Source organism: Suillus subalutaceus, assembly GCF_016647625.1.
Source record: "Suillus subalutaceus strain FC151 chromosome Unknown DFJ58scaffold_120, whole genome shotgun sequence".
NCBI lineage: Eukaryota > Fungi > Basidiomycota > Agaricomycetes > Boletales > Suillaceae > Suillus > Suillus subalutaceus.
The window spans coordinates 75,438-102,228 of record NW_024540369.1 but is presented as its reverse complement, the minus strand read 5'-3'; the positions used below and the strand labels follow the sequence as shown (position 1 = coordinate 102,228).

Below are 26,791 nucleotides of genomic sequence, written 5' to 3'. Positions count from 1 at the left end.
CAATTCGAAGACTCATTTAAGCAATTCAAGTTCTATATATGCTTGTGCCATTACGGCATGTCTCTTATCCTGGGATACTGTATCCAAGCGGTCGCTTATGGTGCAACTCTGGTGCTGCAGTTCACTCATCCTTTCTATCAGAAGGTCACTGCATGTTTGGTTCACTGATATCCTCGGACGTTGTAACATGGGCTTTATGTCGAGGCAGCTATCTCTCCGGGACTTTAGATGCTCGCTCTGAGCTTGACAGATGACTAGGAGCTTCATTCCACTAGCGGCCTTTTGATAGATTGCCTCTCCCTGCGGTTCCGTCACACGCTACTCGCTCAGGGATACCAGCCATGGAATACTATCACATATACCCTAGAGCCCAAGCTGCGGATCCCTCTTGTTTTCCAATACCCCTCGGTGTTCGTTGTGTTCTGGACACCCTCCGAGTATCGCACGAAACGGCCCGCCGGGTGAGCAATTGATTTTATTATTCTCGACCGGTGCGATTTCTCCTCTCTGTGGATGTTTCCGAGTTCGCTGACTATCATTGTTATGAATAAACATTTGACACGTCATGTCGAAGAAGTGATCGCGTCACTATGGATCAAAATGGTTCCTTTCTGCGAGCCAGAGTGTACTCTGTCCGTCTGCGTATGGTGCAGCGCGTTGTGTGCATGACTGCCTGCGACTCGTTGTAAGGACCCCGGGTGCGATATTCAAACTCCGGGTATGCTGTGTTCAAGCCGGGAGAGATGATCATCGAGGAGAAATGATTGTTTCGAGACGGAAATGGACGGTTGATTGAAGGAATAGAGGAAGCTGTGGCATGGCAGGGTTCATTCACATTGAAGTGCTTTTGAGATTTTGTACAATTTTACAAGATTAGGGTATCCGGGGAACATGATGTCGATATTTCCCGCGGGTGTATTGGGTTTCAAGGATATTGACTCTTGAACTGACCGACGACTCACCGTCGACGCCGTTTCCGACGTTGAAGCCTCTGGCTAGCTTGTTTTTTCTTCTATAGCGCCAGCTTTCAGACAGCAGGCAAATATTCTCTTCTTTCGCTTTTCTTTTCTAAACAAAAACAAGCAGAGCTTAAGGCTTAGGTTTCAACTCAGCGGGCAAGCGGCTTTTAGTCGCGTCCTCGTCGTAGCCTATCTGTCTGCTACATTTCATTACTTTGTTCACTTTATTTCATTGCTTGTTCAACGGATTCACAAATGGCAACTACCGCTCGCCAGCCTAAACCAAGAGGAAAGGGAATGGCAGATCCTCCTCGGTATGTCCTATCACTACAAGCCAATACATACTTTAACCTTGCTCCATTCAGTCGTCCTGCTTGGCAGACTGGCTCGAGGCCAAATTCTACGTTATCACCTACGAACAATTCGGCTCGTCTTCCTCCTTCAGCTAATCAGGGGGGATTCCCTCCACTAGGTGCTCAGACTAATGGCTCTCGTATTCACGACCCAACTCAGGACCGTCCTCTTCATATGCTATCTGGTCTTACCGTGTGTTTCCATTCTTCTCGTTACCCCACGAATTGGTCTACCAACAGTTATATTTTTAGGGCACAACTATCACCCTGACCACCAAAACCGCTCAGCGGTATGAGGGTGTCATTTCATCTACTGCTAGTGAGGGTGATACAGCTGGCATCACCCTCAAGGACGTCAAGGAGATTTCAAAGCTCGGCGCACCACTCAAGGAGTCATTTTTCATTCCTTCCACTAACATCGACACTTGGCAGTCTGGTCCCGCTGACGCCAAATTGCCGGCTCCAAATGGCGACTGTGAGTATATCACATCAGCTTCTAGCTCTACCACAGGAAGCTGATCCCACCCTGAATCGTTGATGCTGATCTCCATACTTGCTGTGTAATAGCTTTTCGAACAGATGCGGATATCAGCAAGAACAAGTCAGTCCGTGAGCGGGAACTCCAAGCATGGCAGCCAGTTGCAACTGCTACCGCGAGCTCTCCGCCTCTTGCGGGTATGCATCATGAGGGTCTCGGCGATGAAGTTACCTTTGGCCCGGGCTCGGGCGCTAACGTATCTTGGGATCAATTTGCGGCTAATGAACAAAAGTTCGGCGTCACGACTACTTTTGACGAGGAGGTTTACACCACTAAGTTGGATCGGACGGCTGCTGATTATAAAGAGAGGGAGCGCAAGGCTCAGCGCATTGCTAGTGAAATATTGAACGTATGTTTATGACGTTTTAGGTTTATTTTAATCTGGGCTAATTTTTCTGATAGGGTGCCATAAACAATCCTCATGTAGCAGAGGAAAGGAATTTGAGTGTTGACGATAGCGGTATGAACGAGGAAGACAAGTGCGTCCATTCGGTGTCAGGTCTGCATTTGTCTGATGGCCTTGCTTCTAGATTTGGTGCTGTTGTCCGAGGGCAGAATGCTTATGTTCCGCCAGGCGCTCGCAAACTGCAGACCACCGGACCAGCCTCGGGAACAAGCCCTCCTCCAAAAGATGTTCCCAAAGTATCTGTCAATGGCCCCGACGGTGCCCCTGTTGCTGCAAAGGACGTGGCGCCTCTTGTTGTCAAGTCCCCTTCTCCTACACCATCAACATCATCGGCTTCTAATAAGGTAGGTAATCCCCTCCGATCTTGATCTATTTGTTTCAATTCGAATTGCTGTGCTACGGCGTTTTACCTTTGATTGGTCACGACTGATGGATTGCTGACGATCGCTCCCTTGCTGTGGTTGATGATAGCCCCCGGCGGATCCATTGCCGGCGTTCCGTGACTTTGTCACGAATGAGAGACAGCGCTTGACGCAAAAGAAGCAAGGCGCTCGTCAAGAGTGAGATGGACAAACGGAAGGCTGAGCTGCTGAAGTTCAGCCAGACATTCAAGGTCAGTGTTGTCTCTCCAATTACTGGTTTCAATCATTGAGCTCCCTCTAGTTGAACAAGCCCATTCCGGATGATTTGGTTCCTATTCTTGCCAAGGATGAAGAGAAACAGCGACAGATTCGGGAGAAGGCCTCGGTGGATGCTGCCTCGACCACCGCTCGTGCCATCGGCATCACCGCTACTCTCAATACCTCCCCTAGCGCGTCTCGCATGCCGACCTCGACCTCTAACAAGATCGTTCCCCGCTACCGCGAAGCCTACTCCTGCTCCGCCCGCCATCCCAAAGGCGTCCGTCGCTGGTACCTCCGCCTCTGTCGTCAAACCCGTCGCTACGAAGCCCAGTGAACTCGGCAAGAAGAACTCGGTCAATATGTACATACAGCCCATTCCCCCGTTCAAAGGCGCGAAGCGCTCAACCACGCCATTGCCTGCCCCGGCGACCCACACGAACGGCGCTGCCGTGCCCACGTCGCCCACCACAACCGCAAACAGGCTCAATGCGAACGCCTCGTCGTTCAGGCCCAATCCAAAGGCAAATACCTTCCCTCCTGTAATATACTACTGGGTTTCAGATCCCGTGTTACTAACTGGTCTACGTGATTAGGGCCCTACGTCTCCGATTCCGAGTTCTACATCAGCCTCCGCGTCACCGAAGACCAAGCCTGCTGAATCGGTGAATCCATCATCTGACCTGTGAATGTTGATTAACCTAGCTTCCTTAGTCACCACCCACTCCCAACCCATTCTTTGGCACCAAGATCATGAAGAAAGGAGCGGTTCATATCAAGGATGATTTCAACCCATTCAAGCATAACAAAGTTGTAGGAGGCGAACCAAATTAGTGCGTGCTGCATCCTCGTGCTGATGATAGAATCTAATGGCTCGCCGCTGTAGCTGCTATCTGGCCTTACAGTGGCAAGCGCTACATGCATATGTTCCCTCCCCTGCAACACCAATCGCCTCAGCAACCCGTCCACATCGCGCCACCCGGTCCGCCACCCGTCTCACACCCTGTATACGAAGACAGCGGCGAACAACGTGTTTATTACTACCCATACTACCCCGGACAGGTGTGCATGTCCCTATTTCCCGTGTGGAATCTTTCTCAAATCTCGCTCAGCCCATGATGCCTGGCATGGCTCCCCCACCACCTGGTGCATATGTATCAACACCATTCATGCAACCAATGGCGTACCCACCAGGGATGCCACCGAACGGCCAACGTGAGTCTCGGTTTTAAATTTATGTGGACCATAGCTCATGATACCCCACAGCCATGTATGCTGCATCGCCTATGCCTCAGATGCCTCGTGTGTATTCATCTTGGTTTCTCTGACTTTCGGCTGACTCTCCATCGTAGCGCCACCATACATGCAACCACCACCTGGCACGTACCCTCCTCCACCTAACGGTGCTGGCCCACGCCCATCCATGCCACCTACTCCGATCCCCTCTCACGCACACGCATACTACCACCAAAGCCCACAACGTGCGTGCTGACCTAATATCAGATTTACTGTGATTGAGGATTGTTCCTTTTCTTCTTGCAGTACAACACGCTGTCCCTTACCCTATGATGATGCCGCCTACGGGTCCGAATGGTCCTCCCCACCCATACGAAGGTGGCCCAGCTCAACAGATGGGTGGTGTGGGCCATGCATGATCGAGCGATGGGTAGCATGGTATCCGCATATTTTCTTCTCGTTATCTGTTGTCCGCTGTCTTCATGCAATTGTGTCATTGTTGTTGTGTCATAGCCTAGATGTTCTCCGGGCGCATGTTGTAGCTATCAATCTCTGGCATTAATTGATGGTGTGGATCGAGAACTGAGTCTGAGTATCCGATGGAGATGTTGTCAGGGTGTGTATACAGAACGTGAGCAAATAGCCGAACTATGAACATACGAATCATGGGTAAAGTGAGGTGTTATTTACCCGGTGTACACCGAAAGCTCGATCTTTTTTAGTAGTCCCTTGAGCGTGTTACTACTCCGGTTGCAGTGGTGCTGCAGCCAACCCTCCATTTCATGTCTTATATCACTAAGCTCTTCGCACAGGGGCAACTTGCCATCCGGACGCACGAGGCAAGGATTAAGTAAGAGATCGAATAACCTCGTCCATAAGTCATTCTGCCAGTAGCGCTTGAACGGCGTCGTGACCTTGTAAGGGGATTTAGGGGTGATGGATGATGTTTCGATGTATTTGCCAAACAGCATGCAGTAGATGATGCCAGCGAGACCAAAGTAGTCAGTCTGATACGTCCAGGGTCGGTGCTCTCTTAGCTCAAAACAGTCTCGTGCGTCTGTTGGCCAGTCACTAACGAACTGTTGGTTTTGAGGAAAGAGGGACGTGTCGAGCGTTCGCCCGAAATCGATGACCTTGATGCCCTTGTATTTCCAGCCGCCTTCACCCGAGGGCTGGTATATACTGGAGAGGGAAGACGCGCCGCCTGGAACGTCTTCGAGGCGTAGCAGGCAGTTGTCAATCTTGAGATCACCATGGATGAACCCTGCGCTGTGCATTCCTTCAAGGAAGCGCATGATCTCGATCGTGAAAAACATGACGAGGAGCTCATCAAGACACGCCCCTTGCTGCGAGATGCCAGCAGTGCCAGCACGGTTGACGATGTTGAGCAGGGTGCCTTGCGGGCATAGCTGCATAAGGAGGTGGCTTTCGTCACGATACGCGTAGAGAGCATACGGTAAGACGAGGGAACGGCGAAGTGGCTCAGGGAGCGTGCGGTGAATTCTGCGTAGAACGTGGAATTCCCATAGGTTTCGAGGCTTCACAACTTTCAGAGCAAGCATCGAAGATCCGTCCTCTTCATCGTCTTCATCCAAGTCCTCGTCTTCGTCATCTTCGTTCTTGGACGAAACGTCTCGAGCTGTAAACACTGCTCCAAAGCCGCCTTCCCCTAGTTTATCCACCACTTTCAGTCTCTTTCCTTCCAGGGTGACCATGAACGCATCGTCATCGAACCCCTTGGAGCTTGAGCCACTCCCTCGCCTGCTCTTCTTGGCTGCGAACTTCTGTAGACCCTCGAGCATGCCTGAGTCCTGTCCTCGCAGGTCGTGAAAATCTTCGTCTCCAGGCAAGAGAGAAAGCAGTGTGGACATAATTGTGGGGTCAAAAGGATTGCAGGGGTTCGATGGTCTGAAGGCGGACACTACTGCCAGAGCGTCTGAGAGACTGAGGGTCCCTGTGCGCTCTTCGATCACTTCCAGTTCTGCTGGCTGGTATTGTGGGACCGATCCTGGACGGTCATAAGAAGCGAACGACGAGTCCGACTCCTCCCCATCGTGCACATATCCTCGTTCACGCTCGTCTTCCTCTCTTAGCTCTGCAGCGAGTCGTTCTGCAGCCTGGACTGCACCATTCTCATGCGGCGTGGGGAATCCCCGAGTACTAAACTCAAAGGTACGTTCTGTGATGGGCGTCATCACGTTTATCCTGCCGAAGCGACCTCCAAGAGGCTGCGGTTGCTCCTCCTCGTATTCTTCTTCGAAGTGATCGCTGATGCTTGAAGATGATGAGAAGGGTACATCAGGCTCTCCCTCGATATAGCCATCCTCAAAAGGTTCATCGCTCGAAGAGAAGTTCTGCTGAGGGTCGTCTGCGGGATCACTGGATTCATCGGTGTAGGTCTCGGAGGCCGGCGTCCTTGGTGCTTGAGGAGCCTCTTGTTCCACTTGGTTCTCAGGCGTGGCAACAGTACTAGTATCCACAAACGCCTTGAACGTGGTCGGCTTCGGGGTGAAAACGTGTCCTGCGTTCTCATTACCATCAAGCGATAGTGGTGGGCGACTGAAAACCTTGAAAGGCGTTTTGGAGTCGACGAATGCAACGAATGGTGCTGCCTCCGGTTTAGAACCAGGAGGCTGAAAGATGCTTGCGTTCTCATTCAAAGGGCTAGCCTTCGCCCCCTGTGAGTTGGGTCGGGTGAGGGGTTCTTTCTGAGATACGGGAGTGAAGACGCGCGAGAATACGCTGGCTTTGACATTGACGTTCTCGTTTTCTCGCCCCGAATTTTCTTCCGAGATGGCTTTGAGGGTGGCGGGAGGTTTGAAAGAGGTAGCAGGAGTGCTTTCCTTCGTTGTGAGAGCACGCCGACCCATGTCAGGAGTAACAAATGATTGTTTTGGGGGTTCATCCACGAAGGGTTTGAACTACCGGCAGATTTAGCATTGAATGAAGGAAAGCAGTGTTGTTTTTAGCACCTTTACCGCAGGGGTGCTATTCTCCTTGCGGTTCGCGTTCTCGTCGACGAAGGGTTTGAATGCACCTTTCATGCATAGAAATACAAATGAGCCCCAAGGACAAAGTGAATTTCCGCTTACCCGGTGTCTTAGCATTCTCATCCTCCATTTGGACAACAGGTGGTGACTGTCTTGTTGCAGTTGTCATGGGTTCAATCCTCTTCACCGGCGCATGCTTGCTCCCAGGCATCATCCGTTTCACAGTCTTATCCGGGGAGTTATACATTCCAAATACATCTGCCAGCGCCTCTTTCGTATTGATCGTGACTGTTGGCTCTCCTAAAGTCACGATGCTCTTGCGCTTCCCGTACCCCATATTCTGTGTGCTCCGTGTGCCGTCATCATTGAAGTTCACTCGGATGGTCTCGCGTGACTCTGAAGGTGGGGGTGAACCCCATTTCTTGTTGAGAAGTCCCATGGAGCGGGCGCGCACTTCGGCAGCGCTGTATTCAACGCCGTCTGCAGTAAAAAGCAGTGAGAGATTGAAGCGCAGCTTCTCTGGACGCCTCCCTGGGACAGGAGGAGCGAGCATCGGAGCATAGCGGCTATGAGCTCTAGGGCTCGATGTGGTGGCTTGCGGAGTACTGGATTTGAGAGATGATGATGGTTTCGAAGTACTTGCGGACGAAGCAGGTGGCAGATTATGGTTCTTGAGGGGGTTACGGCGGAGGGCATCGATTTCTTGGGACCCACTCGGTCGGAAGGTGATGGGTGTGGGTTTAGATGAGGAAGGACTGCTTTGGAAATCGCGATAACGTTTCTTCAGCCTCTCGATTGGACGAGCGATACGCGTAATCCCGATACGGAAAACCTTGTCGGCCTCGGTGTGTCTGGATCATGCAAACGAATGGTTCACCCAACCCGCGCTTAGTGTTTGGGCATACAAGCCACTCACCTTCCCTCTTTTTCCAGTGCCCCAGCATATTCCTCGTAAAGTAGTGCATATACGCACCCAATGTCGTGCTTTACAAGATATGAGTAAATTATAGTCGGTCTCTCGACTTGCTTCGCATACGCCGACCAGAGTTTCAGATATCTGAGATCGCCCTTGTACCTCAGATCGTCTTTGAACCGTCTGGTTGTCTCTTCAAGTAGCTCGATGAGACCAGATGTCACATCATCTGCAGAATACTGCTGTGCGGTCCATTTCACAAAGTCGTCGTAGGCAGCTAGTGGGTCTTCGTCTTCCTGGAGGGCCTCGGCGATGCTAGCACGATATTCTTCTTTTTCTTGATCAAGCTGGGCATCGCGAGCGGGCGCCATTGCGATCTTGTAGTGACGATGGTCGTGTACACCACAGGCAGCACGTCCAAAGATGTGCAGAACCTTTGTTGAGGTATGTTTACGTCCCCGAAGTTCGAACGCGACGCGTCGGGATCACGTGGTACAAAAGCTGTCTGCTCTTCAACAAGTCTTCAGTTCAATCCAAATTCGAGAGCGGCACGTAGACGAACCAGTCCCCTTGAATAAAATTCGCGACTACCAAAAAGGAAGATATCTGTCAGCGCCAGAAGCGGCATGGCGTATTCTCAATTTCGAGGTCACTCGAAAGGAACCTTCAGTTACAAACCTACCAGTTCAGCTGCCTGGCTCAAATATCCCTCAGTTTCGTCAGCAAGGAGGAGAAAGATCATCCACCTCCCTTTTAAATCGTTACTTTCTACGTGCCGATGAACTTACTGGACTTCGCTATGAAGAATATTTCGAACAATTTGTACTCTATCCGTACTCTGTGGAAGATGAACTTACGCCTAACGATTATCCTGAGAAAGAAAGAGAGTGTGTCACTCGACGGAAAGCTTCCAGACGCGTCCATCTGGAGAAAGTAGCTCGAATCCAATCTGTATCAATCCAATCTGGGGAGCTTTTCTATCTTCGAGCTCTGCTTCTCCATCGAGCCGCGGTGTCTTTCGTTGACCTTCGGACATTTCAGAGGCAGACTTTCGATACTTTCCATGAAGCAGCATCTGACCTTGGATTATTTGACAATCAAAATGAGGGATATCTTGCGCTACGTGAAGCCGTCGAATCCCATCGCACCCCGGCTCAATTACGATTTCTATTCTCACAAATCGTACTCGAAGGCTATGCAGATATGCCGTTATGGATGGAATTTCGAGAGATGCTGTCCATTGAACACATTCAGCGACTGGGAAGCCAAATCCTCGGTTACGAATTCTGCCTACAAGTCATCGACGATCTACTGTCTCATTCTGGAAAACACCTCGCTGACTTTGGTCTTCCATCCCCTCCCAGACGTTCCATCGAAGTCTACAATGAGCAATGTTATCTGCACAATAACCAGGCAGCATTCCAAGCGCAAAGCATCAACATGGGTGAACAACTGAATGCAGAGCAACGACACATTCTCAACTGCATTTCAGAGAGCATGGTCCAGCGCAGAAACAATTTCTTCTTCATTGAAGGGCGTCCAGGTCGAGGAAAAACGTTTTTAGTCAAAGCACTCTCGACCATGTTACGCGCCCAAGAACAAATTGTACTTATCGTCGGAAGCAATGCTCTGTGCGCAACTGCATACAATCGTGGACGCACAGCGTATCACATGTTTGGCATCCCAGTAACCGACGATAACGTCAATTTACATAGCTCCATTCATCCTCACCCACCTCGCGCAGACCTCATTCGAAATGCCACTGCAATCATCTGGGATGAACTGCCTGCCATGAACAGAGCCGGATGGGAGAGCGTCGACGAACTTTACTGTACAATCTGCAATCGCCCAATAATACCATTCGGAGGAATGACCTTCATAGATTTAGGAGATTTTCGTCAAGCAGGCCCCATTGTCAGCGGAGCAGGAGAGACAGCCACTCTCGCAGCGTCAGTGAAGTCGTCAACGCTATGGAATAGCATTCGGATCTTGACTCTCAACACTGCAATTCGAAGCATGGGTGACCCGCGATTCACAGCTTTCGTAAACAGGATTGGTGAAGATTGCTCCGGAAATCGACAGAATCTCGCGCTCATAGCAGCGACCACAAACTTCGAGGATACTATTAACTTACTCTTCCCGCCACATGTGCTCGAAGACGCCGATACGTGTCTTCAGCGCGCATTCCTCTCCCCTCTCAATATCTACGTCGACGAATTCAACGATAAAATTCTAGAGAATTTGCCTGGCGATTTTCGTAAGTATCCCAGGCAAACATCGAGTACACATTCTCCTGACGAGACATAGAATCTTACTTCAGCTCGGACAGCCTAAAAGAAGCCGACCACGCACCATTTAATGCGCCAGAACACACGCTGGACTATCTCGCAATGTTGACCCATCCTGGAGTACCTCCTCATCGCCTGGATCTCAAAGAGAACTGCATTTGCGCCATTCAACGAAACCTCTCGGTAGAAAAGGAATTGGTCAGAAACGCACGCGTGCGCGTGATTGCACTGCATCGTCGGTTCGTCGAAGTGCAACAACTCAATACAATGGAAAGCCACTGCATTCCCCGCATCAACTTCTCATTCCATCCAAACCGTTTATCCTGGACAGTAAATTTCCTCTATGACTCGCATATGCAACTACTTTTAATGGTTGTCAAGGACTGACGCTAGGAAGAACGGTGCTCGACTTGCGAACGGATCCTTTTGCTCAACGGTCAATTGTATACAGCATTGTCGAGAGTGAGAACGCGAAGAGATACATTGTGTCTATTTGCAGATGCAAACGAAAGACAAGAATGTGCTAATATTGTATTTCCCAACTTGCTACTGTGACGATCATGTATCTATTCACATAACTCAATTGACATCACTCGCATCTCACTACCGTGAACACAGTGTATCGTACAAAAGCCGACCGAAGGCGAGTCATTGTATGACATTAAGACAGTGAATGCATGGCTCTGGGAACGGGTTGAGCTACTACTGCATGCAATACACGTCGAATCTCGTAAGTAAACGTGTCAAGATAGTGTTGGATCCTTCATGAGATGCCCCAACACCCCTCCCTCAATACTCGTCTCCCATAACTCAACCTTTGCCCGCTCGATCTCTCCAACGATCTGTCGGCGACGTTCCCGTGCGCGGTGGAGAATGTCTTCTTTATGAGCCGCCTTGAAGCCGGCGCGACGAGGAACGGAAGGAGTCGGTTTGTGCATAGATTGAACCGACGGCGAGCGAGATATTTGAGGAGAGACTGACTGCAGGTGCGTCAATGGCGAGAAACATGATGGGGTAGTTTGAGGATATGACGTGAGTACTGCCGGCGAAATGTCTATGTGTGAGGGAGCAGGCGAAGGTACAACAGGTCTTGTAGCGAACTGCAATAACATTTTGGCAGCAGCCACTGAATCTACGCCATTCGCGCGAAACAGGTGAGCATATTCAGCCATCCAACTATCTGGAGACAATGCACCTTGGTCATTATATGCAGGCGGGGTGAGAGCCCCATCAGACGATTCGGTAGATGTGATCGGAGAATGAACGAGTGCGGGAACCGGGGAAGATGCATTGTATGTGACTGATGGTGGAACGGAAATAGCAAGAAGTGCAGGATCAATGGTGCAGTCCGGAATTATATGCTGAAAGGTATTGGTAGTTGTAGGTGATACAGGAGATGGTGATGACGTGTGCCTGGAGGGTTCAGAGGTGCGCATGGATGACTGCGAAGAAGATGGTGGAACCTGATCATCATCAAGCGGAGATGACTCGAAAGCAGCCTTGATCGACTCCACAAGCTGCGTAATTAGATGCCTCGCACGCTCCCGCTCCCATGTAGCGTGATATGCCTTAGGGCCCTCACCTTCAGGAAATGGGTAAGGCACATCCCACTCCACTGCACCAGCAGGGACGCTTGTGAGTTTGCGTCGTTTCAGTGGGGGTGGAGCAGTCGTTGCGGGCTCACTGCATTGGCGCGAAGATGGGCAATCATTGGTGAAAAGTGGCTGGGTGGACGCAGCTGGAGAGTTGCCCAGGAGTTTCATGATGCTTGATAACACGGGAAATATAGTTTTCTGTCTGATGAGGGAGGTGAGCTGACTAGGATCGACATGAGGCAGGCGCGTCGGATCAGATTCCTCAATAATGATGGGGTTAGAAGGCGTAGACCCGCGGATTGTTTGTTGTGGAAGGCTGGTTGGCTTCACGTTTCCGACGAGGCCAGCTATGCCTAATAACGCTTCCTGGTTGCGCAAAAAATTGGAAGGTAGTGGTTCATCTGGGCCAGGGAACGGTATAGGCGGGGGTGCAGGACGGGGTGTTGCTGATTGTGATTTCGTTGTTTTGCGTTTTCCCGTGGCCCTCGAAGAGGGGCGAGATGTCGAAAAAGGTACCGATGAGGCAACACGAGGCGATTGCGGCGCTTGCAAGGTGCTTTTCACTGGCAGCGCATGCGAGGGAGGAGGCTCGCGAGTGTTAAAGCTGCCGAACGGCAAGGCTAATAGGTCGGCTGGTAGTTCAGAACATGACATATGGGAACCAGGAAGTGCAATGGCCCCCACATTTTGTGTTATGCCTGCGCCCCTCTCTTGGGCTGCTTGAGCGGGAAACGCCGGTGACCTACCTCTAGCTGGAGATGGAGGCGGCGAGCCAAAGAGAGAGTCTTCATCATCTTCAAACATGCTGCAACTTGCAGGTTGTATGAGTGATTGGGTCATGGAATTTACGGAGAGGGACACCTTAAAGAAGTTATTCTGTGGGTTTATCGATGAATATCGGATAACACCAGATGACAGCAATCGACCACGATTTCAAAGTTATGGCTAGATCAGAAACGCGATCCGTGTCAACAATATGGAACTTCAGGTCAAAAAGTTTGGCTCACAAGCATGAGATCGATTTTAAAGCAAAGGAAGCAAACTGCTGAGAAACGCCGAGCTCGCTGTTGAGGCCGATGGTGACAACGTCGAAATAGAGTCGATCGGAGGTGCACTGGAAAGAATTTGGTGAGTGTTGAGTCAAAGCATCACCAAACATAAGTATGCATATTGATCACGTGGTGCTGTACATGAGTCGAGTTCGGCTTTCCATTAAGCTTCTAGCTGACTGAGTTTGTAGTCCTTCGTCTTCCTTCTCTCTACATCCTCAACAAGGTATTCTTGTGTTGTGAAATTAGATTTAAAATTCCCAGATACTTATTAAGCCAATGCTTAACTTATAGGCTTGAGAAAATTCGCCCGCGTGCAAGACGTCACTAGTCCTTTCCGTTACACAAGCGCCTTGAGCTGCGCTTCTGCTCGGTGCCCGTGTCTAATGTTGTGTAGATTGTGATGAATACACTACACTCCATGCACCGTGAAATGCAACACCTTGTTATCGGATCAATCTATTGTCTACCGGGCCGTCTTGTTCTTATCCCAATAGCGGCCTGTAATCCCGTGCCCCTCACCACTAATTCTCCAACTCCGGCGCACCCAATCATAAAACGTATATTCACCGAGGAAACTCCGTTTATCTCTGTAATATCGGAAATGGTCCACCTGATCATTCCATAAGCATGAAGATTTTATGTCACGAAAAGGATATAAACTCGAGGTCACTTGAAGTTGTTCATTATTGCAGGTACCTTTCTACATTCCCCGCAGCAACATGCAGAGCACTCCATGGCCAGAGCGATTTGTTGACTTGAAGCGCCAGATAGTCGAGGCTACGCCCGACTATGAGAAGCGTCTCACAGAATCTTGGAAGGATCTCCTCGGAGAGCTCGACAAGTATACCGCCGAGATTGCGCAAGTTGGTCCGGATGTGAGCGTCCATCCTGTCTCCTCACTTTCATGCAAATTGACCAAGTGCATAGTATATCCCCCAAGTCCGGTATGAGGACCTTGACAAGCTTTCCGCTGAGGAAGTCGATATTATTCGGCGCAAAGGCACCGTCATCATCAAGGATGTTGTCGATGATAGTGAAGCCCGAGCGTGGAAGACTGCCCTTGATGACTTTGTCAAAGCTAATCCCCATGTTGAAGGTATGGAGTAAATATTCCGCACAATACGTTATTGATACGGCAAACAGGATTCCCCGAGCAAGATAAGCAATTCTTCATGCTGTAGTAAGCATGTTCTTACGATCATTTTGAATGATGTTTAAATCATTCTGTTAGCTGGACGCGTCCACAAGTGCAAGCTCGCGCACACCCAAATGTCCTCAAGGCTTCCGCATGGCTAAACAAACAGTACCATGTCAAGTCAGGCAAGCCACTCGAGGGCGTTGACCTCAATGTTCCCCTTGTGTACGCCGACCGATTCCGTATTCGCCATCCTGGCCCAGGATGGGACAGGTTCCCCCCTCACGTCGATGGTGCGTTCCATGACACAAAATTTAATCATCCTTGGAATAGCTGAGCGTACGTAAGGTGGTGCAATTGAGCGTTGGGAGGATGAAAGCTTCCGTAAATGCTACGCTGATATTCTCAGTGGTAACTGGCGCGCGCACGACCCATATGAACTCGAGGGTCGTCTGGATGCCCGGAGCTCGTTGTATGGTAGACCAGGACAGGTAGGTACCCCTTCTGTCCTTTGAGCTACCTAATCTTTGTTATTTCAGGCTACTATATTCAGGTCCTTCCAAGGTTGGTTGGCCATGAGGTTTGTATTCCACGAAATTTCGATCCCATTCATACAGCAGACCTGACATGGTCATAATTTCAGTGAGGCTGCTCCGACGCAAGGAACGCTCCGGGTATTCCCCGATGTCGTCCTCTCAAACGCATACACTATTCTCCGCCCGTTCTTCCGCCCTACCGTCCCGCTCGACTCAGAGGATATCCTCAAGCCTGAGAATTGGGTGTTTGGTACGTCTATTTATTTGAACACCATTAGCTCAAGCTGACTTCGTCGGAAGACATCTCAACCCCTGATTTCCCTGGTATCTTAATTCTTCCAAACGGATTCTCTGGTCCGCGTCCGACGCCAGAACTGCACCCGCACCTCAGGCTTGAGAATACAATGACTTCCGTGCCAAAGGTCAACCCGGGAGACATGGTTTTCTGGCATTGCGTATGTTTTCCTTCCTTTATATTCCATTATTTATCATCCGAGCACAATCCACAGGATGTTGTGCACTCCGTCGAGAAAGAGCACACCGGTCAAGAAGATTCGGCAGGTACGTTCTGCGTTTCTTGGTTTATGGGTCACACCAATGCAAACCGATGTATTTCAGTGATGTACATCGGCGCGGTCCCACAGACACCCATGAATACTGAATACGTCAAGAAACAGGCGGAGACCTTCCTCGCGGGCATCAACCCTCCTGATTTTGTCAAAGACAAGCCGAACACTGCATATGTTGGCTTAGGCGTCGACGCGGATGTGAAGGAGCCTATTGCACGAGTTGCGATGGGACTACCAATCCAAGTTGCGTGAACATCACCGTCCCACTATGACTGAGGTAGATATTCTTGTAAAACTGTTGCTAAGACGAGTTCAATACATCAAAGAAGGTCCTAAGTTCACAAATGTTTTGGAGGTGACGTCGCGGACTGGCGATGGTTCACCGGCAGATGATCTAAGAGCTATTCGCCAACACAGACCAGTATGAGGAACCTTAGCAGCTTCAAGCATAATTATGACAACTTGGATACAAACACAGATTGGCAATCGTAAACATAACAATATCTACCGAAAGAAACAGAGTCGCAGGATGAAGACAAATGCACTTATAGAAATCTGTTGGGTAACAAAAGTCAGGTTCAATGGTAGACGTGATTTGGTTGCAGCAAGTAAATAAGCGTGATTAAATGAGTAGCAGAACCGGAACAGTATTAGACTACCGAGCTTAGAACTAGACACTTGGATGATAAACGAATACAAGCACATTGGAAGGGAGAACGCAGCCAAGAGAATACAAGCTGCTTACCTTCGCTTAGGATCTAACTGTACCGCTTCTGCTTCCGCTCTCCTCGTCAACCACCGCTACCATTACTTCATGAAGTTCGATGTGTGTCTCGCAACTCATACCATTGCCTTGTACTGACTTACTACTGATATATTTCAGGATGATGATGTGCCGATACCGGTGCAGAACAAGCCCTACCTGGGTGATATTATGGTTCACCTCATGAAGGGCCGTTATTTCAGTGGATCGAAGTCAGTCGGCGTCATGTTTGCGAAAAGATTTTCCGATATTGCCAAGAATAAAGCCAAAAGGCCCGAGGTCACAATTCCAATGATTGCTTTGACAGCCACTTCGGTAACGTGTCCTGTCGCCATCAACACCAAGATATATTGACAATGACTATATAGGTGTACGCAGCGCTCTTCTGGAAGGCACATGGTGCTCCGGCCAAGTTTAACTTTACCGGAAATCAATTTAGCGAGGTCTATTTCTTCCATGTCAAATTCCTAAAAGATCTCAGCGCAAAATCACCCGAGAAATTCCACAAGCTGATGGCCGATATCTTCGCTGCAATACAGTATGTCCAGTCTTGTTCTCTCGTACATCTTAAATTCACTTGAGTCTTGCAAGGGATCTCATGCAGTACAAGAACGCCGCCACTGATGCAGAAGCTGATGCGCTTGCATTCCTCGACCTCGACGGGATGGACGAGGACTAAATCTCCTTAGTATTGCCTCTTGAAATTGTTATATACTTGCCTTGCTCTTGACTATTACATTCTTTTTAATGAAAACTAATTTCTTTCTTGTATACGAGTCGGTTCTCGTAAGCAATGATGAATCTGAAAGCGCGGAAAATCTTGACAACATTAGTGCTATGTTCTGCATAATCTGCAAAAACATCGTCTAATGAAGGAAAAGTTACAGGGGGGGTAAAATTGGGGTAAAAGAGTCTTAATCATCTGCTAAACAGTATATTTAGGAAGAATTTTCGGTAACTATTGAAGTTATGTCTAAACTGCGCTAGGTTTGTGCGGGAGGTTTTCCCTGATGAATACAAGAGATATCCGAGCCAGAGATCAGAACTTTACACATAATACACGTCCGTCATGCGTATGAAAGATTTATGTTTATCCCTGTTATCGCAAGAAGGCTAAGCAATACAGTGACTCCGACCCCTAGGTGTACACCGTGTGGTGTATAAGCGGCCCAGGCTGGTCACGAGCTACAAAACAACAGTTTTGCCTCCTACACTAGCCATACTAGGGTGCCATGACCCGGGTAAGTGGCTCTCCGTGGAGTTACAAGGTCCGCTTCGTGTGCTGGGTGTCTGCCCACGCATTGTTCTAACCGTCATGTTTCCTCTAGTTGATGGTCGCCTTGCTATCCTTGCCGTCTTACCCGCGTCCTTTGTCGTCATAAAAGCCTTCGCGCGGTTCATTGTTAACAGACAGAACAAACCTTGCCTTCCTCCTGGCCCAGTGCCGCTCCCACTGTTAGGAAACGTCTTATCTATCAACACCAAGGAGCCTTGGCTGACTTATACTGAATGGGGCGCTACCTATGGTACGTGGGGAGATAGCGTGGTGCATATGTGGTACAAATCATTATATCAGGAGACTTGGTTTTCGTGCGACTTCTAGCAGGCCAGGAAGTCGTGGTGATCAATTCTCAGCAGATTGCAGAAGCCTTGATGGACAAGCGTTCTCGCATTTACTCCGATCGACCATACATAGCCACGCTCGAACCGTACGTTCTTCTAACAGTCTTACATTTAATCATCATGAAGTACCGGCCCGGATAGATTTGGTTGGTCGGTCAACTTTTCATTAATAGCTTATGGTGACGAATGGCGTCTTTGCCGACGACTCTTCCAACAAACTTTCCGTCCCGACTCTGCACTCAAGTTTCGTCCAACGCAGGTTAAGCGGGCTCGTGAGATGGTCGTCAACCTAATTGATGACCCTCAACATTATCATTCTCACTTCGCAACGTCAGTCGATGTGTTTGTAAACATCAAATGATTGTCAGCTGTCCATAGATTCTCGTCATCAGTTGCGATGTCAGTGGTATACGGCTACCAAACTGGTCCTCGTGGCGATCCTCTGGTTCGAATAATAGAAAATGCAATGGCTATTGGCCTTGCGGTGTTAACCCCAGAGAGAGCAATCTTACTTAAAATCTTCCCCTTCCGTGAGTTCATTCTCGTTGATGAGAAAAGACTTGACATTCCACGCTCTGATACAGTGCTGAGGTTACCTGACTGGTGTTTGGGATCCGCTCTCAAACGCGATTCCCAAGTTTCGACCCATCGTATGACTGAAATGACGGACCTGCCGTTCCAATATACGCAGGAGCGTATGGTGGGCATCTTTTTAAATCTAGTTTGGTAGATGTTGATCACGTGCTTGCTAAGGCCGAAAACCTGTTCCTCGGCCAAGTTTCAATGGTATCAGACAATTTGCAACGGATGGAGGACCTAGATCAGGTATCAAAACCCATCTTCGAGACTGCCTTAAAGAAAGCAGCTACTACTGCTATTATAGGTTCGTCAACTCTTTATATGGGACGTTGTTCTTTGATAGATAGCCATGCAGGTTCATATGAGACGGTCAGAAGATGTCCGTCATATTGTCTGCTGCTCAACCTCTTCACAGACCACGTCGACCTTGATGACTTTTGCTCTCGCCATGGTATTGTATCCAGCTGTTCAGAGACGCGCACAAGCGGAGATCGACTCAGTGGTTGGAGAGGATCGCTTGCCTACATTCGAAGACAGAGCCTCGCTACCCTACGTTGAATCAGTCCTGCGGGAAACTTTGCGATGGCATCCCATTTTGCCCATTGGTATTCTTATTTGCCGAGTGATCTCGCCTTCACTAAAAACAATCTTATAGGCACGCCACATGCTACCTCAAGTGACGATATATTCGATGGTTATTTCATTCCAAAAGGTCTGCCGTTTTCGTCTAGCGAACAGATATCTTGTGATATTGTACGTCAGGAGCAACCGTCATATGCAACATGTGGTCAACTTGATCCTCTAGGTCTGCTTTCAAAATGCTGACGTTATATTGCAGGTGCATTTCACGAGATGAAAAGCGGTACCCCGAAGCATCTAGCTTTATACCAGAGAGGTTCCTGAACGTCAATAATACGCTGACGGACGACAACCCTGCTGAATATGTTTTCGGTTTTGGCCGGCGTGGATGTCCAGGTGGGTTGAGTAATTTCATGATTGTATAAAGCTAACACATTCTTTGATCAGGCCGATATACTGCTGATGCCTCTGTGTGGTCCGCTATTGTTACTATGTTGGCCACGGTAGAATTTTCTTCTGCCAAAGATGAGCAGGGCAAAGTGATCGAATTCACCCCCCAATTCACGACGGGACTCACTCAGTATTTGGTTTTTCTCGTATCATTCCATCTTCCCGTCACTAACAGTTCCGTCGCTTTAGCTCCCCTATGGTCTTCCCTTGCAATATCTCAGCACGCTCTCGTACCCATCTAGAACTTGTGGATGTACCTGGCCAATCTGTCAAGCATTCGACAACCTTTTTTGACACTTCCGCAACTTTTTAGCTCCGTTTTGTGTACGTGCTATGCGCAATTTGAAATATGCCACATGTGGCATTCAACCACCTGCTTGCGCGTGCACGAGATGCAACCGAGAGCTATCAGGTATAGCCTCGTAGGCAGAGCCGATAGAAGGAAGACAGTGGTTCACTCGTTGGTGGACTTCACGCCTACAAAGAAACCGCGCCGTGATTACTATCAACAAAAAAACTGTTCACCTTCGGACGTTTACGATAAGAGATATCTGTACACTACGTTTGATAACATGATTCAAAGGGTCCTTCAAGTAAATATATATATAGATAAGAACAATGAACACATGAATTGTCATACATCAACACAACGAAGTTGTAAAATGGTTTTCTTCGTCTGCAATTGCAGTGATTACATGAGCATTGGTGAAATAGATACCACGAGCAGGCAAAGGCTATGGTGATGAAAGAACATAAAATACATCATCCAAACGTCAATCTACATAGTGAAGCAACCAGGGTAGTCTCTTTCTCGATTTCAAACCACCAGTAAGAGTATATCTATCACAATCAATGTTCGCAACCACTTCCCCAAAAAGCCGCGCCTGATCATCCGTAAAATTGTCGCATAGCGTGAGCCGGAGGTCTTGTATGCAGAGATTATGTCTGGTTCGCATTGTCAAGATGTCCCGAAGGTCTTTAAGTTCGTCATTGTGGAGCACCATATCTCGAAGCTCCAGAACACGGAGCGAGGGATACGTTACGTTCGACCCCTCAATCCGGAGCGCAGCGGTTAAGCCCCAAATGAAGCCTGTGAACTCCTCAAAATGGATGAATTCGAGCTCGCCAGAAAAGAAGGTTTGATGGGTGATGGTCTGCCATATATCGAGTACGATGTCTGGTTGAACTACAAAGGGTAGGTCAAAGAAGAATTGTATCGACAGTCGTATGTCATCGTCGTCAGGATTCTTCATCTCCCTCGACGTGCTAAATTGGACACCCATGTACCTTATATTGTAATTGGTGGCACGCAGCGACCGTAAGACAGGACCGGATCCACCATGGTGCTTATATATAGCCGAAAACAGATCGGAGAAGGTTTCAGGCCCTTGAATTGAGAAGAGACGCAGAGAAACCTTGACGTCGACGGGAAGGGCTAGATGTGCGAAGACAAGTATAGCAGTTTGAAACGAGGTGGCGCATAATTTTATATGTTCCAACCGAGCGAGCGGCACTTCATCGAAGAGCATTGTTTCGTTGCATTCTATTGATTCAAGCGTAAGTTGCTCCAAGGCAGGCATACATCGCAGAGCCGAAAGGAGGTCCGGCAAGGGGGCTCCTTGCACACGTAGAGTTCGAAGCCCACCGAAAGTGCACAATGACCAGCTGAGGTCACAATAGTCAACCTCGACGTCCCGAAGTAGGGGTACTTGTCCTCGGAAGATGGGGCCTGATATGGGTCCCGTTGGCAGGAACACGGGATCTCTAGCCCAGAATTTGAATGTTTTAAGCATCGGTGCAGGCTGAGATGATAACAGATCCATAACCTGACCGACATCACATGACCATGGGCGAAATTCGAGGTATTCGATCCGAGGTAGGTGTGGAAGGACTTTCTCCAAGCAATACTCTAGTGGCATCGGAATGGAGTATTTGACAATCAAAGGAATTTCCTTCGACCTCTCAAGCATGACATCTAGCCAAAAAGGAGAGGAAGAGCTGATGAATCGCCAAAGAGTTGGGCACTCGATAGCCACATTGCGCCAGTGTCTACAGACGTGTGTAACTGCTACGCAAGCAGGGATATCCCGGCTATCATATCCATCGAGACGCTCTTCTTCTTCCAAGTATTCGAAGATAACTGTGAGAATCTCGTTTGGAAGGCCAGAGATGGGAGCTAGACCGTTCCTGCGAAAGCGAAGGATGCGCATAGACTCAGTGATTGCAGCAAGGTCGTCGTCGATCTCGGCGCGAAGCTGCGCAGCGTCAGCGGTTGCGCTTCTAGATGTAACATCAGCCAGGGGGGATAGCAGTGTCGTCATGGAGGACTGTGGGGCGGAGTCATCAGCCGAGTGCAGAAGAAGAATCAGTCAGGTGCGAGTATTACCTTTCGCGGCTTGATAGAGAGGTTTCACAAGTCAGTGTTTGCTACGTATTCGAACAAGGGGTATAACAACAATAGCAGTGTCGCGCGGATCTATATTAAATAGATTCTCTCAGTCGTAGCACACAACAACGCAGGCGTCTGGAGTATTTACCTATATCAAACAGCTTTGCACAACGTAAGCATAGGCTAGATGTCAAGTGACAGTAGTTCTTACCTTAGTCGTAGCACGCGATAACGCAAACGTTTGCAGAGGTGTGAGTGTTAGTGTTAGTATATCTGCAGAATTCAAGTTACTTAAATAGACGAGAAATCTAAAGTTCTTGTAACTCGGAACTCAGACTGTGGATGGATGTTGGATCCACAGCCACTGTAGATCCAAGGTAACAAAAGTTTCAGCACCCAGCAGTCACAATAGATCAACAATGTGACCAGATGGTAACAAGAGCGCATAATCACGGTGAAGTAGGAACCACAGGAGAACGAAAAGCGTACATTGTTCCGTCAGCAGGCTCGAACAAGACTCAGTACTCAGTGGGTGCTTGCACCAGATCTGAAATCTGAAACCTACTAGTAAGTGCATTATACCATCAATAATAAGTTGGTAGCATACCTTGACCTAATGTTCTCGCCTTCTGGCGCATTGAGCACTGAGCACTGCTACATTTCGACACACAAAGAGGCTTTAGTCTTTACTCCGGCAATGCATGCAGAAGACACGCCGTCGCTACTTCTATCTGACCACTTTCTCAGATGGCTCTGTCTGCACTGTGCAGCAGGTGACGCCGAAAGCACCTTGATGACCAACTGAATGTTTTGAAATGGCATCATTAAGAGACATTCTACGTTCATGAACACGGATTCAGATCTGTAAAGATTACACTTTCAGCTTCGGCAACGTTGTAGAGTTTGTGATTCTGATGGCGATGACGCTTTGACGCGGCCATGTCGTGAAACTGATTGAGCAGTTTGGGCCTTGGCTGACACATCCTTACTCTTAGCCAAATTTCTGGGCATCGCCACCGCTGTCAGACTGCTGCGGCAACTGCCGCGACTACTGCTGCAGTGCTCCCAAACGCGGTGAATGCGCATCAACCACACTTACCTGCTAGTCACTGGAACCTCCCAGTGCTTGTCCTCCAAAGAGTCCAAACGAGCTAGTTGAGTGTGTGCCGAATCCTTATATTTATATCCACGCTCACAAAGTCACGGCGGTCAGACAGTATCATTAAGATTCACACAAGTACTCCCGGTCTGCAAATCAGGTTTTCCATATATTGCTTCAATGACTGTCTTCCTTGTCACTGAACAATCTTTTATATTAAACTGTAGTCTGATTCCTCCGCACACAATATTATTTTTCTTTCTTCCGAATGAGTGACTGCACAGTCGCGGACATCATATCAGCACGCGGTCAGTGCCACCTTTCTTCGCTTCCGAGATCCTGACGTGCTTGCTCGACATTATCGCTTTCACTGAAATCTGGCCCGCGCCAAAGTGATTGTTAACTAGGACCTTTTCGAAAGTCAGAAAGCATAGCACCTCGGGCTCATTTTTCATCACAATCAGAATCTCCTTCATTGTGATCCTCGTGGTTCAAGTGGGATGGAAGCCCAGCATATGTGTCCCAACCATGTTGATGGTTTCCACCATCCATGTCCCACTGATAGTTTCCTGCAGAGCCCGACTGAGCCGACTTCTCGAACAGGTGCTGTTCTAAGACCGACAGACATTCCAGGTCAACGTCCGTGGGGATCACGTCTGTGCTTCTGCCGGTCTGCTTCAAAAGGGTCGTCCATGCGGCGTCGAGAATGAATTCTTCCTGCGCGTCCGTGTTTCCATCTCTGGGGTAGTCTGGATCCGCCTCCAATATGCTGCGCTTGTTGTATGCTAACATAATGCTGAGCGCCTGAGTAAATGCCGCACAGCCTAACCATTGCACCACAGTTTCTTGCGCCTCTTCAATGTTATCAAATATCCGATGGGCGACCTGTGCTTGCTGAACTACGGTCAGATCACCGCAATACTTGACAGTGTAGCCCCCAGTTAACGATGTTTTTATTCCCTGCTGCTGTAGACAACGTCCGACAGGCAAATGTTGGATATCCTTGAGGCGAGGAAGGCTGATGAGCTGTATCGTGAATTTGTAACGTGAGTAGCGTCCGTTTCGGGGGGGGGGGACAAGGTACATCGTGGAAGGCATAGATTATATCCTCGCCTACAGGAACATCATGTGCATGTGTCCACTGACCAAACTGGCTTCATTTGTTAGTGCATGAATGCAGCTGAAACACAGGCAACGTACCCAAATTGCACGCCTCCCGGCCCTGTCTTATTACAACTCGTCAACCAAATCTGTTATTTGAACTATGGACTGCGGGTCCACAGGTCTGTCTGCGAGAAACTTGTATCACCACCGTACTTGCCATGCGTCCATCTCTCCGTGAAATTGAGTGAGTCTTACAAGATACCAAAATTTGCCATGGCGAGCGAGTGCTCCCTTTCCTGCACCGCGTTTGTGTCAACATTTCATGCGAGACAATGGCTGCGACGTGATCTTGCAACAGCCGTTTAGCCAAAGGGACTTTTTGCGATGGCTCCTGGGCTCAGTCAGTCAAAGACATGATACACTGGGCCATTCTGAACTGACCGACGGTTTGGTGGTTGTCCTTGTGATGCTGAAGTTCGCCACGGCACAAACTCATCAATATTACAGCGGTCGCATGTACACGAACTTCTCTCGTGAACAGAGACTGCTAGCTCGGGCATTACGTTGACATGCGATGTGTGCCCAGTTATCGCATTCGTCACACTTGATCATTCCCTTTTCGAGTTGCAAATCATATCCGTTGCCTGTCATTCCACATCGACATGTCACGGCATAATCTGATTCTCGGCTCGATGACAGAAGTGGAATATCGTAAGCATGCTGGGATTGATCTTCCGTACGAATGGCAGGCGGCGATTCCCTGGGATGCTCTAAGCTGTTCGCCGGAGCAGAAGTCTCCTTCGAGTTGTCGTTGTCAATCAAAAGTGTTTGTTTTTGCCTTTGGGCTAACTGGGAGGCTGGCATATTTCATCGGCATATGTAGTATAACCATACCGGTGGTTCAGAGAACAGGTGTACACCTTCCATTTGACCGTCATACGGTGGCTACTTTCCTCCGTAAGTATTACAGACTCCTCGGCTCAGACAATCATGATGTGACTCTGGTGCTTCTATCTGGTGCCTCGTCAATTATTAGAATAGTTGTTTGCATCTAGGGCTATGTCACTCTCTTCTGACATAATATCGGATACGCAAAATGAATGCTTTACTGGTTTCTCTATCCCGGCCTAACATTAATACCACTATATTTGAAGTGGGACGCGTCTCGTACACAAGCAGGCGCGTATGCACACTGGATTTTTCAAGGATGATAATAAAATAAGCAAATCCATAGGCAAACGGTCACACCGTAGGCAGTGTCAAGGAAGACACAAATGCAACATCGTATGCATGTTTCATTCGTAACAAATGCGATGCAAAGGTCCAAGCTCCATGGTGGGATATGATCTATCAGCTACGTCCAGCGTGCGATAGAGATGTGCAATAAAGATAACCCAATAAGCATATAGAAGATGCATTAAGCAAGGACGAAGGGAGGAAACAAGTCAAAAATAGGAAATATTCAAAAGGAATGCGAGTAATAGAATGAACCAGTGTCTTTAATCATAGAGAGAAGTGGTTTCAAGAATTGGAGACATAGGGTACGGAAAAATTAGCAGCAGCGATAGATGCAGGGAAAGAGGGACATACATATTCCTAGGCCGCGTTCTTGGCAGGGACAATATACCCATGGACAGATTTAATCAACTGTTGGAGACAGAAATCGTACCCTCCATGCTCAGCGTGCGCCCTGCTAGCAAGCAATGGCTTGCACACCTTCTGATGCCGACCCATAGAATCAGCCCTCGACAACATTCTTTTGCAGTAGGGGCATTGGTAGTCCACCTCAAAGTGGATGCTTTCGATGTGACGGCTCAAATATATCATTGTTAGAGAGCGAGAACTAAGGTAACGCGAGTCTCAGTCAATGGAAGAAAGACTAGTTCATGTATGCTAACCTAAGGTAACGCGAGTCTGTAGGGCGCTAGTAAGTATCATGTATAGTATAATGTGAATGGTATACGCACCTCAGTCAATGGAAGAAAGACTGAGGTGCGGGTGTAGCGTCTAGCCATCCTTAAGTAGCAAAGAGAAAAATGGTCAGTAACTAGGGTGGATGACAGTCAGTAACAGTGGCAGCTAAGGTACATAGAACTGGAACCGTTAGATATATCTATCTGGAACCGGCTCAGTGCTCTGACGGATCACCTCTCAACACTCCCACTCGTCAGAGCGCCTGGCAGGTCTTGACGACGTAGTCCCATGTTTTCCCGATGCTGGACCCCAGCTGGGCGAGGGTAACGCCTTCGTTAGACTATCAGCAATCATCTCTGAGGTGGATTTGTACTGGAGTTCGATCTTGTTTGTGTCGACGAGGTCACGGATGAGATGGTAGTGGACGCGAATGTGCTTGGCTCTTTCGTGGAACCTTGGATTCTTCGAGAGTGCAATACTGGACTGGTTGTCTCCATATAGGAGTGCGGGGTCGTAGAGTTCAGGGTCGAGGCGGAAGTCATGTAGAAGCTGGATCAGATATAAGGCCTCGCGTGAAGCGTTCGATAGACCGATATATTCGGCTTCCGTGGTCGAGGTAGCGACCACAGATTGCTTCTGCGACTTCCAACTAATGGGCCCTCCGAAGAGTTGATAAACATAAGCGCTGGTGGACTTGCTATCGTCCCGATCTGCAGCATAGTCCGAATCCGAGTGCCCAACGAGTCCCTCGTTTGACGAGCCGAAGATAAGTACTAAATCCGTAGTTCCACGAATGTACCGGAGAAGATGTTTGAGTTGACGATGATGGTCGATACTGGGATTCTCCATGTATCGGGAGAGGCATGAAACTGGGTAAGCGATGTCGGGGCGAGTGGTTCGCATAGCGTAGTTGAGTTCCCCGATAGTTCGGCGATATGGGATTGACGCAATGGCGTCCGCTTCTTCACTCGTTGGGGGGCGAGTGGCCTTCTGCAAGGTTACTCCAGGTGTCATAGGCGTACTGACGGGATTGCACAGTGTCATGCCGGCGTTCTTGAGAATCTTCTCAAGGTAAGCCTTCTGGCTAATGGTGAGGAGCCT

At 48.8% G+C, this 26,791-nt stretch overlaps 8 protein-coding genes across 8 annotated transcripts; 4 read left to right on the top strand and 4 right to left on the bottom strand.

The window, feature by feature from the left end:
• Positions 1 to 950: 950 nt before the first annotated feature.
• Positions 951 to 4,700, top strand: DFJ58DRAFT_807173 (uncharacterized protein). The gene is given in 17 exon segments (XM_041391225.1): positions 951 to 1,273; positions 1,325 to 1,505; positions 1,565 to 1,787; positions 1,880 to 2,199; positions 2,253 to 2,329; positions 2,381 to 2,600; positions 2,728 to 2,763; positions 2,804 to 2,869; positions 2,920 to 3,105; positions 3,125 to 3,400; positions 3,473 to 3,541; positions 3,591 to 3,709; positions 3,782 to 3,938; positions 3,989 to 4,091; positions 4,143 to 4,178; positions 4,229 to 4,357; positions 4,419 to 4,700. The coding sequence occupies 17 exon segments, from the start codon at positions 1,215 to 1,217 to the stop codon at positions 4,529 to 4,531; spliced, it is 2,370 nt and encodes a 789-aa protein (XP_041239737.1). The 5' UTR covers positions 951 to 1,214; the 3' UTR covers positions 4,532 to 4,700.
• A 4-nt stretch (positions 4,701 to 4,704) lies between these two features.
• DFJ58DRAFT_67077 (uncharacterized protein) lies at positions 4,705 to 8,482 on the bottom strand. Its single transcript, XM_041382892.1, has 4 exons — positions 8,019 to 8,482; positions 7,205 to 7,953; positions 7,085 to 7,149; positions 4,705 to 7,033 (listed from the first exon to the last, which is right to left on the bottom strand). Exons 1-4 carry the CDS (start codon positions 8,384 to 8,386, stop codon positions 4,799 to 4,801), a joined length of 3,417 nt encoding a protein of 1,138 aa, XP_041239736.1. The 5' UTR covers positions 8,387 to 8,482; the 3' UTR covers positions 4,705 to 4,798.
• Positions 8,483 to 10,642: 2,160 nt separating this feature from the next.
• On the bottom strand, positions 10,643 to 13,075 carry DFJ58DRAFT_67017 (uncharacterized protein). Its single transcript, XM_041382844.1, has 3 exons — positions 12,906 to 13,075; positions 11,499 to 12,843; positions 10,643 to 11,435 (listed from the first exon to the last, which is right to left on the bottom strand). Exons 2-3 carry the CDS (start codon positions 12,736 to 12,738, stop codon positions 11,047 to 11,049), a joined length of 1,629 nt encoding a protein of 542 aa, XP_041239735.1. The 5' UTR covers positions 12,739 to 12,843; positions 12,906 to 13,075; the 3' UTR covers positions 10,643 to 11,046.
• A 549-nt stretch (positions 13,076 to 13,624) lies between these two features.
• DFJ58DRAFT_807146 (uncharacterized protein) lies at positions 13,625 to 15,535 on the top strand. The gene is made up of 10 exons (XM_041391224.1): positions 13,625 to 13,825; positions 13,878 to 14,046; positions 14,094 to 14,130; positions 14,182 to 14,378; positions 14,434 to 14,576; positions 14,625 to 14,665; positions 14,729 to 14,871; positions 14,922 to 15,076; positions 15,131 to 15,182; positions 15,240 to 15,535. Exons 1-10 carry the CDS (start codon positions 13,670 to 13,672, stop codon positions 15,440 to 15,442), a joined length of 1,296 nt encoding a protein of 431 aa, XP_041239734.1. The 5' UTR covers positions 13,625 to 13,669; the 3' UTR covers positions 15,443 to 15,535.
• Positions 15,536 to 15,862: 327 nt separating this feature from the next.
• On the top strand, positions 15,863 to 16,724 carry DFJ58DRAFT_807143 (uncharacterized protein). The gene is made up of 4 exons (XM_041391223.1): positions 15,863 to 16,016; positions 16,074 to 16,268; positions 16,322 to 16,491; positions 16,545 to 16,724. The coding sequence occupies exons 1-4, from the start codon at positions 15,873 to 15,875 to the stop codon at positions 16,630 to 16,632; spliced, it is 597 nt and encodes a 198-aa protein (XP_041239733.1). The 5' UTR covers positions 15,863 to 15,872; the 3' UTR covers positions 16,633 to 16,724.
• Positions 16,725 to 17,268: 544 nt separating this feature from the next.
• Positions 17,269 to 19,820, top strand: DFJ58DRAFT_907628 (cytochrome P450; the record flags this gene model as incomplete). Its single annotated transcript, XM_041395070.1, has 13 exons — positions 17,269 to 17,479; positions 17,530 to 17,662; positions 17,718 to 17,906; positions 17,955 to 18,106; positions 18,161 to 18,276; positions 18,330 to 18,459; positions 18,511 to 18,524; positions 18,571 to 18,760; positions 18,811 to 18,867; positions 18,918 to 18,942; positions 18,994 to 19,130; positions 19,182 to 19,314; positions 19,374 to 19,820. The coding sequence occupies 13 exons, from the start codon at positions 17,269 to 17,271 to the stop codon at positions 19,495 to 19,497; spliced, it is 1,611 nt and encodes a 536-aa protein (XP_041239732.1). The 3' UTR covers positions 19,498 to 19,820.
• A 137-nt stretch (positions 19,821 to 19,957) lies between these two features.
• On the bottom strand, positions 19,958 to 22,514 carry DFJ58DRAFT_916319 (uncharacterized protein; the record flags this gene model as incomplete). Its single annotated transcript, XM_041395470.1, has 5 exons — positions 19,958 to 21,511; positions 21,785 to 21,846; positions 22,063 to 22,127; positions 22,244 to 22,374; positions 22,449 to 22,514. 5 exons carry the CDS (start codon positions 22,512 to 22,514, stop codon positions 19,958 to 19,960), a joined length of 1,878 nt encoding a protein of 625 aa, XP_041239731.1.
• Positions 22,515 to 23,116: 602 nt separating this feature from the next.
• DFJ58DRAFT_732218 (uncharacterized protein) lies at positions 23,117 to 24,051 on the bottom strand (the record flags this gene model as incomplete). Its single annotated transcript, XM_041386146.1, has 4 exons — positions 23,117 to 23,698; positions 23,757 to 23,822; positions 23,873 to 23,894; positions 24,032 to 24,051. 4 exons carry the CDS (start codon positions 24,049 to 24,051, stop codon positions 23,117 to 23,119), a joined length of 690 nt encoding a protein of 229 aa, XP_041239730.1.
• Positions 24,052 to 26,791: the final 2,740 nt, after the last annotated feature.

Coding starts and splice junctions, on each gene's coding strand:
- DFJ58DRAFT_807143 (XM_041391223.1), top strand. CDS start 15,873: ATGATAAACGAATACAAGCACATTGGAAGGGAGAACGCAGCCAAGAGA. Junction 16,017..16,073: donor ATTACTTCATGAAGTTCGAT/GTGTGTCTCGCA, acceptor GATATATTTCAG/GATGATGATGTGCCGATACC. Junction 16,492..16,544: donor GATATCTTCGCTGCAATACA/GTATGTCCAGTC, acceptor GAGTCTTGCAAG/GGATCTCATGCAGTACAAGA.
- DFJ58DRAFT_67077 (XM_041382892.1), bottom strand. CDS start 8,386: ATGGCGCCCGCTCGCGATGCCCAGCTTGATCAAGAAAAAGAAGAATAT. Junction 7,954..8,018: donor GCACTGGAAAAAGAGGGAAG/GTGAGTGGCTTG, acceptor TGCATGATCCAG/ACACACCGAGGCCGACAAGG. Junction 7,150..7,204: donor TGAGAATGCTAAGACACCGG/GTAAGCGGAAAT, acceptor TATGCATGAAAG/GTGCATTCAAACCCTTCGTC.
- DFJ58DRAFT_807173 (XM_041391225.1), top strand. CDS start 1,215: ATGGCAACTACCGCTCGCCAGCCTAAACCAAGAGGAAAGGGAATGGCA. Junction 1,274..1,324: donor GGAATGGCAGATCCTCCTCG/GTATGTCCTATC, acceptor TGCTCCATTCAG/TCGTCCTGCTTGGCAGACTG. Junction 2,601..2,727: donor CATCATCGGCTTCTAATAAG/GTAGGTAATCCC, acceptor GGTTGATGATAG/CCCCCGGCGGATCCATTGCC.
- DFJ58DRAFT_67017 (XM_041382844.1), bottom strand. CDS start 12,738: ATGACCCAATCACTCATACAACCTGCAAGTTGCAGCATGTTTGAAGAT. Junction 11,436..11,498: donor GCCTGCATATAATGACCAAG/GTGCATTGTCTC, acceptor CGAATGGCGTAG/ATTCAGTGGCTGCTGCCAAA.
- DFJ58DRAFT_807146 (XM_041391224.1), top strand. CDS start 13,670: ATGCAGAGCACTCCATGGCCAGAGCGATTTGTTGACTTGAAGCGCCAG. Junction 14,379..14,433: donor GTTCCCCCCTCACGTCGATG/GTGCGTTCCATG, acceptor AGCGTACGTAAG/GTGGTGCAATTGAGCGTTGG. Junction 14,666..14,728: donor CAAGGTTGGTTGGCCATGAG/GTTTGTATTCCA, acceptor TCATAATTTCAG/TGAGGCTGCTCCGACGCAAG.